The sequence below is a fragment of the Oryza brachyantha genome, chromosome 8, assembly GCF_000231095.2.
Source record: "Oryza brachyantha chromosome 8, ObraRS2, whole genome shotgun sequence".
NCBI lineage: Eukaryota > Viridiplantae > Streptophyta > Magnoliopsida > Poales > Poaceae > Oryza > Oryza brachyantha.
This window is the reverse complement of record NC_023170.2, coordinates 4,754,203-4,768,016: the sequence shown is the minus strand read 5'-3', so window position 1 is coordinate 4,768,016 and position 13,814 is coordinate 4,754,203. Positions and strand designations below refer to the sequence as shown.

The 13,814-nt window shown below is 37.4% G+C and overlaps 1 protein-coding gene and 1 non-coding gene across 2 annotated transcripts; one reads left to right on the top strand and one right to left on the bottom strand.

Annotated features, from left to right (window-relative positions):
* Window positions 1-2,663: 2,663 nt before the first annotated feature.
* On the top strand, window positions 2,664-2,766 carry LOC121055237. The gene has a single exon (XR_005812385.1). It is a non-coding gene; the product is annotated as a U6 spliceosomal RNA (small nuclear RNA).
* A 2,338-nt stretch (window positions 2,767-5,104) lies between these two features.
* LOC102714854 lies at window positions 5,105-9,442 on the bottom strand. The gene is made up of 2 exons (XM_006659900.3): window positions 9,270-9,442; window positions 5,105-5,986 (listed from the first exon to the last, which is right to left on the bottom strand). Exons 1-2 carry the CDS (start codon window positions 9,352-9,354, stop codon window positions 5,793-5,795), a joined length of 279 nt encoding a protein of 92 aa, XP_006659963.1. The 5' UTR covers window positions 9,355-9,442; the 3' UTR covers window positions 5,105-5,792.
* Window positions 9,443-13,814: the final 4,372 nt, after the last annotated feature.

Sequence of the window (13,814 nt, the reverse complement as noted above, 5' to 3'; positions counted from 1 at the left end):
ATCGATTCCCATAGCGTTATGCATGGCTATCAAGGTTAGGACTTTTAGGGTGGCGCCTCCTACACCAACACGATAGTTTGGGCTGAAACCTCAAAAACACACACATTGTGTGTAGGTTAAGTGTCTAGATTATACAAGTGAGGTGCGTAACCATCTAATTAAACAATTGAGTTGTGTAAGATTTAATAGTTGAGGTGTGTGCTTTGTCTGATTTCGTGGTTGAGGGGGTAAATGGGACTTACCTATATCTTTTGGTCATAGGATAATATTGTCACGCTATGAATAATGATGCTACAGTTAATAAAATGTCACTAGTGAATAGTGATGGTGTGACTAATCCTTGCCATCCCATGATTTTTCACTGATACAGCAACGTTAACCTACCATGCCAATTAAAATAGCATGGCCAAAAAATTTCGAATCTATAAATAAGTTTTTAGATTATTTATTTTTTAAATAAAAAATAAAAAAGTTAAAACATTTTACATGATCTCCTATTGTATATCGGTGCAAACTGCCAAGTGAAACTTATTTTGGTATGCCTTGATAAAATTGAAGTGTGGGTTGACTTGGTGGAAAATGAATCAAGGACCATTTTACTTTATGGAGAATACAATTTACTTGTACATTATGCGAACTGTGATGGATGGCACAAAACAAAAGTGATGAGAATGTATTGCTTTCTTTTGAGCAATAAGAATCCTATGGACAAATGTTGATAGGTTGCTGGCTTTCAATGAGAACATAATTCTTAGGATAAGAGGACAAAGTAGAGGAATCAAGGAGCAACTTTGCCTTAACCATAGACTTGGACCTCTCAATTTCTCACAACCTTTTCTTTGACCGCTCAATCTCCATTTCAACAACTAATCAACAGGATGATGCAACAGTTAATTAGCATGTGATGGTGAGTGCCTTGTCAACTGCAACCAGAATTTGGGTGTGAATCCACACAAGTCAAAAAGCGCATCTCAATCAATGGGATGCCACTTGTGATACACAAGGAAAGCCTTTTGTTTTCCTCCATTCTTTTTTTTTCTTTTTGGTCATTGAGTCAGTTATGGCCGTTTGTGAGATTTTTCCTTTGTTCCATTTGGACCTCCTGCAAATTTCCATGTACTGAAACTAATTAATTGCTTATGTAAGACTAAACATAATTAATTAACATAGATGAGAGTCATGCCATAGATCAGATAGCAGACATAAACATGACTACATGCACCCGTAGTTTCTGACCAGAGTTTTGAAATTTAGTTGGATTAGTTCATAGAATATTTTAGTTTTTCCTCTCCTATATATCTCTATTCTATAGGAGAAGATATGAGGTGATTTTCCCCCTCTCTTTTTCTCCAGTCTAATTTCTTTGTGTTCTATTCTGTTCTTTTTGGTGAAACTTCTAATTAAGATAAAGTACTAATTTGAAAAGTTATAAAGTGTATCTTTTTTCAAGGAGTGGTTATAGGTTAATTTATCTTATTACAATTGAAAGTGTCATGCCTGCAAAGTTGGAGCATCTTTGAACATCTTATATGATTACATACAGGACATATATGTATAACAAAAGAAGAACAGTACTGGATTGACTACATGTATAGAACATGTCAATCTCACATGGGATGTTCTCATGGTGTTTGCTCCTTGGTGAAGGCAATAGTGATACCTTCACTTTAAAGAAATTGTGACCGTAGTTAGATGCACGGTGACAATCACTTGCCTTGCAACAGTTTTATCCGGACATAATTGATGACAAAAAACTACAGGATCAATTAGGCGACAGTTTGATAACTTGAAGTTCTATGCATGTTTAATCTGTTCAGCGTCAACTTCTGACAAGAAAAGACAAGGTAGAGTTTCTCCTGACATGATCATTTTCGAATGCCCTTTTCTTTAAATCTTTTTCATTCTCAAGCAAATCAAACAAATCCCTAATACCGAATTCAATGCGCGTTCTTGGGAGGGAGTGTGTCACGTGGCACATCAATTAGACATATCACCAGTTATTCATTATCCACCCCCATACTCGTACCCATGTATAGATAAAGAATAATTACCCATTGGAATTTTGGGTATGGAAAGGGTATTACCCATTTTGTCTGTTTTATTCGTACTCATTTAATATGTATAAACTCGGATCTAAAATTTTCAAACTCGCGTTCACCGCCGTCAGATTGTTGCAGAAATACTAGTGAGGACTGAATTATCGAGCAGCAAAAACTGTACTATGGGAACAGTTCCTATGAAATTCAGTCAAGCTGCTTGAACGTACGGTCATAAATTCTCTTCTACTACCATTATTTGTTTGAAAGAAATTTCATTTAGCAAAAGTTTTAAGCGATGAACAAATTACAGTACATGGCGTGGAGCTTGATCAGCCGCTGGATTAGGCAGCAACGGTCTGGATGACTGGATGGAAAGGCGGAGCTCAAAGTTGGGTAGATGAAAAGGGTGTGATGGGCCGTACGCTGATAATCTGATTTGGGCCGCGTCCGCAGGTGCCGGCCCACGCGCGACCTATCGCGCGGCGCGGGTGGCGCCGACCGCATTGGTCCGTTGGATGGAAATCCGATGGTTGGTGAGGGTGCGCTGCGCGGAGAGTTTAGTACCACCTCGGAAAGCTAGTAAACAGAAGACTAATTTATAACCCCGCGCGCTGCGAACCGGTTGTCTCTTCGGAGACATCCGATAAAATTGGAACGATACAGAGAAGATTAGCATGGCCCCTGCGCAAGGATGACACGCACAAATCGAGAAATGGTCCAAATTTTTTTGCGAATTCTGTCCAGGTCCCTGGCTGAGTAAATTTCCTTGCAGATATGCCCTGAAGCATTCTTTTTTCTTACAACTAGGCCCTTGTATCTTTTCACTTCTTCCCTCACAGTTTCTTCACCATTACAGAAAGCTTTTTGACCATCTAAATTATTCAATCCCGTCCCTGATATCTTACATCTGTGCCCCTGAGCCTCTTTCTTTTTTGCACTCTTATTTGAAATATCTTGCAAGCAGGTCCTTTTGGGGTTCTTGGTTTCTTCAGGCTTCGGCTTGATCCATCTGCTTGCCATGGGAATTAACCTTTGGTAATTATTGCAACAATATATTTTTGTGCCTTTGTTAATCCCTTCTAATCAAACATCTTGTGGAATGTGGAGCTTTCACCATTACGTCCAGAAGGCTGAATTCTTCAGTTTCACAGAATCAAAATGATGTACAATTATGTACTTGGGATGAATTTTCCTCGTAGATTGCACTTTGTTTTCCCATAGGTATATACGTCACTTTCCTTGCTTTTGAACTGAGTGGTTCTGGGAGAGTGACAATCATGTGTTCCGAAAGATGAAATATTATATGTTTTTTTCGCGATAGCTATTTCATGGTATAAACAACGGAGTTAACTACTGCAAGGTTAAAAATCTACTTTAAAAATAATGATTAAATTATATAAAAACATTTTATTTAAATTATTGTTTAATGGTTCAGGAAACGCGCAGGTAAAAACCAAGGATAATCTGCTAAAGAACACTAGTTCTATCATTCATCGATTCGTAACACAATATTTCTAAAATATATTTTACCTTTCATTATTATTATTATTATTATTATTATTACTGTTATTATTGTTATTTTAAAAAGCATGATCTGATCTGCTATTTCACTGGATCAGTAGACATATACGAAGCATCTAAAACTAAAAGGCAATCGGTACACTAACAAAAAAATAAAAGCACTCGTGTACATATGCGCATTTATTGGCAATAACATATCACTTCATTAGTTTATCTACAAAAATAGCTCGCATTTTATTGATCAATGAATAGTGGGCATGTCAAATTTTTCACCCGCATCCATCGACCAATGTTCTCTCATAGTATACACGAGTTAACTATACGCATCAGGGTAATCGAGTGAAACGTTATTTTTACAATCTTGATCAAGTATCGTAAGCATTACAATTATAGGATTGAATGCCCCATGTTGACGGTAAAAAGAATCGGTTTCTTCTACCACCTCATTTCTCTTCTGCTTCTTCTTGTACTTATAAATTTAAATTTAAATTTTTAACCTTAAATTTTATATTATTTTTTAGGGTATTTTTATTGAAGTTTATTTTTTCAGTATTTACTTTTAGATTGTTAATAACATGTATACAACAGTGTTATTCATAAATTATTTTTTATTTGCCAATATAAAATAACAGTGTTATTTATAAATTATTTTTTATTTGCCAATACGAAATACGTCATTTCGTCTTTTCCGTCAAATGACCGCCATCTACACGGTCTGGAAAGTGATTGGAATGGTAATTGATACTCTCCACTCAGTAATCTGTATACCTCCTTGATCCTGTCTCGAAAGGATGTATTGGAACACATATGAAATTTATATATTCGTTAGGCTTGGTTTGAGAAAGATACTTTTGTATTTTAGCACTGCTAATCTACTTGCAATAGAAATGAATTTAAATCGTTGATGTAACTTTATCAAAACATTAGATTTATTTTTACTACAACCTCACTTGGCAGAACTGAAAATGAAGAGGGTATAATTATCCCAGAATAATATGAGCACAGAGGAGAAAAATTGTACATTGTCACGTGTGTGTGGAAGGATACGCTGTCGAGTGCGCACTAGACAGTGATACGTTCTCATGAATGGATAAAAACATTTTATAAAGAAATTATAAAATCCTAAACACTTACATTAGCCCTAATTACAGAGTTATTACAGTACTGATGATATACCATTATAGGCCAACGGTTCAACTGATAATATAATCCTAATGGTAGTAGGGAATTTCTCTGTATATTACTTATTATGCACGCTACTCCAGAGAAGTGTATCATGTAAGGAATTGAATACTAAGCTTTCAATGTGAGAACAAGAACAATAATACCTTCTGATTGACATAGCTCACAAACAAGAACATGTTTTGGGTCTGCATGTATTAGACCAGGTTTTTGTTCATCTTGGGTTGTACATATATATTTAAATTTTTTAAAGCTAATAATAAGAGTCACAATATAAAATCCTCTTAGAAATAATTACCAATGCACAAATGAATTTTGAGATTAACCCAAATGATTGGCAAAAGCTCCAAGTCCGCACTATTTTCTGTAGCTTTTACTTCTAATTAATATTATTATGTCAGAATAATGCTCCAAACGGAGGTTTGTAGGACAGTAAATGCCCAATTAACCAAACAGGTAATCAAGTTTCCCAATTAAACAACCAGATAATCAAATCCCTATTGCTCATGAGCATATATGGATATGATCATTCTGTTGAAACCGGAACTGATCAAACTGAAGCCAGCCTCCTTCAAAACACACGCAGAAACAGACAGACAAAACACAAAGAAATGTACACCTGAAGCACATAAATTTTGCCAAACCGATAACAGAAAATGAACCCCTCTTGCTCCCTCTTCCTTCCAAACCGATAACATAAATTCAGCAGCAGCTCTATTTACACACACACACACACAAACACAAACACACGAGGCTCATAGAACACCTCAAAATCTGATGCTCTCCTCAGCCTCTCACCATCACCATCTTCTTCTTCTTCTTCTTCTTCTTATTGCTGAAATTTCTCGCTCTTTTGCCGGAGCAGACTGACAGAAGGGCAGGGGGACGGATGGCTGCTGATGCAGAGGACATCAGCAATCCATGACTAGTTTTGTAGTACTAAAACTGGCAGAAAGAAAGAAAGAAGAAAGTTCAGTAACAATGTTCTTCTTTCGAGTGCCATGCATTGCAAGCGCATGGTCTCCTCTTCTTCTTGCTGCTGCTCTCTCTCTACTGCTTCTCCGGCGGCGAGCTGCCGGGCCACGCCGGCGTCGGCAGCGTGCGAGGGGACGGGGACAGCAGCTGCTGCTGCTTCCTGGCGTGCGACGCCTCCAGCTCCGACGTCAGCATCTCGAACATGACCTGCACGTCCTTGTAGTCGCAGGTCTGCACGTCCTCATGCAGCTTCAGGAGGCCACCGCTGCCTGCACGCCGTATATTGCAGATTTAATTAGTTTCATACTTATATTAGTTCTTGCTGGCTGCGAATGAAATCATGCTATAAAAATAGTATGAAAAAATGTACATGAATTGATTCAGATGAATTCTGACAGATGGTTTATATCTGCCGATTTTCTATGATGATGCTGAAAAGGCATCAAAGCCAAAGGCAACGTTTGTTACTGATTTATGCAATGATGATGAAATGAGCAGAAGGTCGAGACAAATCATTTGTAACTAACAAAAACCTCTCCTTTTCTTCTTCTCTGTCTTATGAGGGAGCAACTCTTTACTTTTCGAGAGGACTAAACAATGCATTTTGTAGCTTTCCAGCTCAGTAAATGGTGGTTTACTGTATGAACCGAACCTACAGGCAATGAGGCCCATATACTACAGGCAGATAGTACAGAGCTTTTCTAATGCTTTAGGCCTTGGGCTCCACACACAACAGGCTGTTGGCCCTTAAATGGTCATCCAGACCAGTAGTACAGACTTAACTACTACTTAATTACCCTAAAAAAATACTACTACTTAAGTACCACAACTTTTTTAAACAGAATTGACTGATTATATGAAAACTTAAAACTAGTTTATTTCAACAACTGTTTCTATTATTAAGTGAAAACAGAAAATGTTTTTTCTTTATGAATGTATACTGAAAAAACAGTTGAAATAACGGCAAATGGACAATACGGAAAATACATTTTTACACAAGAATACCGATAATACATTTTACAAGCCAATGATATAGATTGCAAAGGTAACAATTAAAATTTCTAAAAACACAATAAAGTCAAGAAAAGACAATTGGAATCAAAGATAGGTATGAAAACAGAGAGGTCATGAAAATCAGGGAGAAAAAAAATCCCCGAGTAGTGTAACTCAATATCTTCTGTGTAATTAAACGAATATTCCTTCATATTCCCCAGGGATATACATTTATTTCTTCATGGCATGAATGCCTGGTAGCACGGAAACTTTACACCATTCCAAATACAGCAAATGGCACAACAGATTTCCACAGCAGACCAAATAGGACTGAAGAAAAGGAGTTAAAAGCCATTGGTCCAACAACAAATTGGTGCAAGTCAGAAATAAAAGTTCGGCCTAGTGCCTTCTGCAACTTTCTTTCAAAAGGAAATGGCCATTCTTGTCGATTGGTCTCTACAATTTTCTAACTTGCAGACTTTGTAGTAAGTTAGGGGCTTTAGTAGAAGTTTCCTGTGACCTATTAGACCTCATTCAGAACGTGGAAATTGAATCGGTTTCTACAAAAATCCCATAAAATTTCTACACGATTCCTGTGCTTGGCTTTCATGCTTGTTCCGGTAGGCCAAGATTTGGCCTGCTAATTTGGATGGGTATACACTGAACTACAATCCAAAACAAGTCTGAAAGAGTCATGTACAATCAGCGGGCGAAGTCACCGTCCGGGCTCATCCGCAAACACACAATAGAATTTGTGAAATTGTGCTACCAAAGGGATTAAAAATAAAATGTTCATACAAACACCGAATGTAAGTAGATTTCTTTGTCCGGGCTCTAAAAGTTTTCTACTCCACAGCGGGGCACAAATCTACATCTGTTCAGATAATTTGATCCAAAAAGATACAAAGTGCATAGTTACACAAGGTGAAGAAAGTGTCCAGTGTACTACGTAGATGAGTTGAATAAAGAGAGGTGGACACTTTAACATGGTAAGGATAGGAGCACGTTGACATGGGATCCTCTGGCCCAGGTCCTGCTCCTCCACACCGCACAGCAGCACGAGATGTGAAATATGTGATAAGGACGATCTGGAGTTGGACAAAGGTTGCCGACTGCGCAGTACCGGGGTTGGGTTGGGGCCCGCCTGTAAGTGGCACTGGCTGGCAGTGTGCTCGCCTTCACCTACTGCAATCTGCGTGCTCGCCAATGGCAGGCAGGGCCAGCAACCAATGTGATGTGGTGGAGTGTGCCGTGCCGTGCAGTGAACTCAGTGAGCCGGTGCACACGGCCTCTGTACACCTCGTGACGCCATGCAATTGCAAATTTGCAATCGCAGATTTGCAATGCATCAATGCAGAAAGATCGAATCGAGATCGTGTGGTGAGCAGCGGAACAGCATCGGCATCAGCAGTACAAAGTACACACTGGCGCTAGGCAACAAGATCTACCCAGACAGGAGAAGGAAAGGAGTGAGAGCAGACGGAAAACCGTCCTTCAACTCCACTCATGCTTGGTTACTGAGTCTCCTCTCTTCTCTCCTGTTGTTCTTTGGCTGATCTGAACTCCTCCTTCATGAGTTTATTAATCATCTTCTCATTTGTTCTTTTGTTCTTATGTCTGCACTGAGGTCTGCAGGAGCATTTCTTACTATTCTTTGAATAAAAAAATGGAATCAATTCAATGTCTCATCTCTTTGCCAAGATTAAAGTATCTCAATAATATGTTATTTCCATTTTTTAATTGAAGAAGGAAATGGGTGTGATCTCCTGTTATTTTCAATCAGAGAAAAATGGGGAAGAGGGGACATCAAAGTAGGTGGTGATGGTGGCTGCTGGGAATGGGAATGGGACTGAGGCAGTACAAGTCTACAACAACTAAACAACTGCAAATGTGAGTAATATGTATCCAACCATAACAACAAGTTTCAGACTTTCAGCAAAAGGAGGAGAAGGGGAAAAAATAGACTACTAAGTTGTACTATTATATTTTCTTTTCTTTTCTTTTTTGTTCTTTCTAAGACTGCATTAATTGGCAATATCTGCTCTTATACTTTTAAAACCAATATATATCGTCAATAAAAAAGTCATATTTAATGGATATTCACAACGAGATAATTATAAATTAAAAAAAATCCAAAACACCTTTTCTTGATGATTCCTATCTGGTGGATATTTCACAACGAGATAACTAAAAATGAAAAAAAAAACGGAAACACCTTTTCCTGATGAACAACGAGCAGGCCATGGCGTCCATTCAACCAAACCATCCGTAAGTTCAACAAGTCTCACGAGAGAAGAGAAGGTATTCCATGGAACCAAAGAAAAATCCTAAAATCCTTTTTAAAAAGCCATAGCACTACAGCATCCACCTCCATGGAAGCGAGGACGAACTCCAATTCTCCCAGTTAAACACACCCAGCAGAGCAGAGAAGAAGAGATCATCATCGCGGGAGACCACCAACCAATCCAATCAATCCAATCCAATCCAAGATTATCTATGTGGGGGCGCGCTGATCACGGAGGCAAAAAAAAAAGGAAGGCGGCGGCAGCAGCAACTGACCTTGGTTCTGCACGCGGATGCGGCCGGAGACGGCGGCCCACGCGCGGCGCGCCCGGACCACGACCTTCTTCCGCCACCCCTCCATCCCTCTCCGCCTCCCTCCCTCCCCGCCGCCAGTTCGTCAGGAGCGCGTGGCCTCCGTCTCCGTCTCCGAGCCCGCGCGCGTGCCGCCGGATGGATCCACCGGGGTTTTTATCCCCGCGGGATCTGGGTTTGGGCCGGGCCCAGGTTTTGGGGTTCATGTCATTGCGGTGGATGGGAATGGGATGGATTGAAAGCACGCACGCAATAACGATGAGAGGGTTCAATTTTGGACGTGGATTTAGTTTTGGCTCGGAAAAGGAAGAAATTAAATTTGGATATCTGAGATAGCTAGGGCTATAATTTTGTTTTTAAGAGGATAATATCCATGTTGATATATGGAGAAAAAGGAAGTCAATAATACAGTACGGCGCTATGGACGGCGGTTTCTAAACTACTATAAACTACTATGTATGTTTAAAGAGGAGGTTATATGCACGGTTGGTTAATAGGAGAGATGTTTATGTTTGTCTCGTGTAACTGATTTTCCATTCATAGTGCCGCTTCTTTTCATGTGGACGATAATTCATTATCAACCCATTTATTATGCGACTCATTAAATATTGATAAATTTAAATTTTATTCAAGGTGAAATAAAGTCCAATTTAGAAAGTTTTTCCCTTGCTCAGCATGTTTCTTCTCACCTCCTCCATGACCATATATATCATAATTATACTCCAACTTTAAGGTGTTACTCCAATAACCATCCTATCGATTATCAATATAATCTTTCCTCTACTTTAGGGTGTGCTTGGTTCGCGAAATAAAAATTTTGGGGTGTCACGTCAGATGTTTGACCGGATGTTCAAAGGGTTTTCGGGCACGAATGAAAAAACGAATTTCATAGCTCGCATGGAAACCGCCAAACGAATCTATTGAGCCTGATTAATCTGTCATTCGTACATGTGGGTTACTGTAGCACTTATGACTAATCATAGACTAATTAGGTTCAAAGGTTTCATCTCACGGTTTTCCCCCTAACTGTGTAATTAGTTTTTTCATCTATGTTTAACGTTTTATTTTGGTATCTAAAGATTCGATGCAATGTTTTTAAAAAAAAACTTGTTGGAAACTAAATGGGCCCTTAAAGATGTTACTCCTATAACCATCCTACAGAATAAGTAACCTCTTAGTGCAAAAAATTATACGTGAGCTTAAGCATGAGCAACATGCTTAACCTTTACTAGAACTGACGTCACTAGCATCTTTGTCAGTGGCGATTAATTAACCTTCTTAGAAATAGGATGCTAGAGCATAGGTACATGGGCACAACCAAATCTTTATTGGGTTGGACAAATGAAACTACATAGACTATGAGTTCCAGAAATCTATGTTTTTTTTTTGGTGCTATCTTAGTTGAAACTAAACACAACACCATATCATTCCCTTTTTTTATAACACCATATCATTCATTTGAATGTTGGATCATTGGAGAGATGATATTAGACGTACGTTCAAGATGTGTCATATATAGTTTCACGTGGGTCTTACAGTAGAAAATTTGAATCAACTGCATTTTAATATAATATCAAAGAGGCATACAAAATAATAGGTGGGAAATGGCGAGTGCATATGTATTGGTCATTTCCCATATCTTAGAGGCAGAGCAATCGATCAAGATAATCACCACCAATGGTCTGTGAAAAAAAGAAATTAGAAATAGTTAGCATCCATATCTTTTCATTTGTATTTATACTTATAAGCTTTTAAATTTTTAATCTTAAATTTAGAGTTGATTTTAGGATTTTTTAACCGAATTTTATTTTTCAGCATTACTTTTAGATCACTAAGAATATATATGTATATAAAAGTTATATTAACAAATTATTTTTCTTTTGTAAATGACATTTTGGCTTATTTTTTATGTTTCAACTCTTATTTTTGTCTCTGGGTTCCTAGTCCTATAAATTGCACTTTTCCAATTAGCGATTACTCCATCCGTTTTTTTCATAATTTAAAATATTTGACTTTTTTTATAATGTTTGATCATTTGTCTTATTCAAAAATTATGAAAATATCATTTATTTTTCTTGTAACTTACTTTATCATAAAAAAACTTTAAACATCACTTGTAATTTTTATATTTGTACTAAATTTTTAAATAAGACAAATGATCACACGTTGTAATTAAAAAAAGTCAAACATCTTATATTATATGAAACGGAGGTAGGAGGTAAGGTAGTACATCTTATCCAATAATATCACAGATAATTAGGCCATTTATGAAAACAATATCTGCATAGTCCAGCAGTGGCAGTTATCTGTTTTGCTGTTAATCTTCCATGGAGAAAACACTCTTACATGACGGTTAATTCGTTGCCACAGGTAACGAGCACCCCGTCTTGTCTGTACTCTCACGGTCTCCACGAAGGGCCCACCTGACAGCAAAAGTCTTGACACGTCACCCCAGTCTCACAGGCCTGACACATCAGACCGTTGCCTGGGCCCCACGAGACCATCATTAATAAGCCGGTACGTGGCTAACTGTACTGCTTTTCTACAAAGCTTATAGCTGAGGTAGATATTTTGGGTTGGCAATAAGTTAAATTTAACTTTTTGGCACTCTTACTGGCGGTCAGAACAGATTTATCAATCGATGTCTATGACATGTTACATATGGGTCCCTTATAAATTTATGATATGTGGATCTAGTGATAAATCTATTATAAATAATAAGAATAAAATTAAATGCCCCTAACGGCATCATCATCGCGATAAGCGGCTTTTTTTTCCTTTCATCCCAAGAGCTCTGCTTTTGAGTTGGATTGATCTAAAATGGTCCTTCAAATGGCTCCAATTTATTTGGAGAGGATCTCAATCCATGATAGTTCGATTAACCAAAAGAAAATCTACTTTATATCACCGAGTTTATTCTAATTCAACTATTTGCTAGTAGCGTTGCCCTAATATAACTACATTTATGGATTTCAGTGTTCAACGCTTGACCATTCGTTTTACTGGAAAATTTTATTTAAAAATTTTGAACGATAGTCACACGTAAAGTATTATTTATATTTAATCATCTAATAATAATAAAAATACTAATAATATTTTAAATAAGACAAATAATCAAACATCGAATATAAACAATGTAAAACTACACTTATTGTGAGACGGTGAGAGCACTATATGACATCTTGTATAATATACCTTCAGGTTTATCGATTGTTACGCAATATACCATGATATATCGGCTTAAGTATCTCTTCCAAAAAAAATACCCTTACAGACATATAAGGGTTGGCAAGATAAACTTAATAATGTTGTATATTTTCTCATTAAGTAATAACGTTCCCTTGCCTTATACATATAAACAAATTGGTACGAATTCAGCCTGGGTACATTACATGCAGGTTGTAACAAGCTCGTATAAAGATCAAAATATCAAGGCAGCTCATTATACAATATAGAAATTTTGCTACATGACATCATGACTTTGTGAAATTAGCTAGGAAACATCGTAAAATTTAAGTTTTGAAGGAATACACTGCCAAAAGTTGGAAATTAGATGTAGGACATCATCTCCTTTTTTCAGTGTATCCGTGCCAGACATTGAGAGAGAAAGGAAAATTTTAATGTGAACATATTAAAATGCCCTTGCCCGATTTAGTTGCCCCAACTCCTGCCTAAATCAGACAAGGGGTATTTTTATCCATTTGCATCAAAATTTCTTTTCTGTCCACATTTGAAGGCGGTGTCCTATAGCTAATTTTTAGCTTTGAGTAGTGCATTCCCCAAAACTTGATTTTTATGGTGTCTCTAGCTAATTTTACGAAGTCTGGAAAATTTTTCCTATAAAATACTACAGCTACATCTGAATTAGATGGACGGCTAGGCTAAGAGCACATTCGAAACTACTCATCATACTTTTTATAAGTTATTATTTATATCTAGAGAGTTTATAATAGTTAATATTTAATTAATCATGTATTAATCAAGTTTTCTGTGCGCTAAAGTAAATCAGCCAACCGGCACATTATTCGAAGTTTCGAGCTATGGCTGTCCCAAGGCATATTTCACATGTGCTCTGGCAAACCACGACGGATGCTAGACTACTAAACAGAACATATATTTTTACCAAGAAACTTTATAGAAGAAGGAAAAAAAAAGGCGGTTTATGCAGCAGACACGCTTGGTAGTATGGGATCAGTACTATACATGTCAGGATCATGAGAATCGTATATACGGAGACAAATGGAGTTCTGAATCATTAGGCCATGGAGGACGACTTGCAATTGCAAGAGAGCATACTTTGCCCATGTTGGACATATCTTGCAAGGGGTCAATCTATGGCTGCGTTCGAAGGTGGGTGTTGCATTAGCCTATTAGCCCGTACAGAAAACGATAAACATAATTAGTATATGATTAATTAAGTATTACTTATTAAAATTTTGAAAAATAGATTTATTTGATCTTCTAAAACAATTTCTATATAAATTTTTTTACACAAAATACACCTATATT

Bases quoted from the DNA above. Each gene is read 5' to 3' on its own strand.
- LOC102714854 (XM_006659900.3), bottom strand. From the start codon at position 9,354: ATGGAGGGGTGGCGGAAGAAGGTCGTGGTCCGGGCGCGCCGCGCGTGG. The intron at 5,987-9,269 runs GTCAGTTGCTGC...TACGGCGTGCAG, and splicing joins CATCCGCGTGCAGAACCAAG to GCAGCGGTGGCCTCCTGAAG.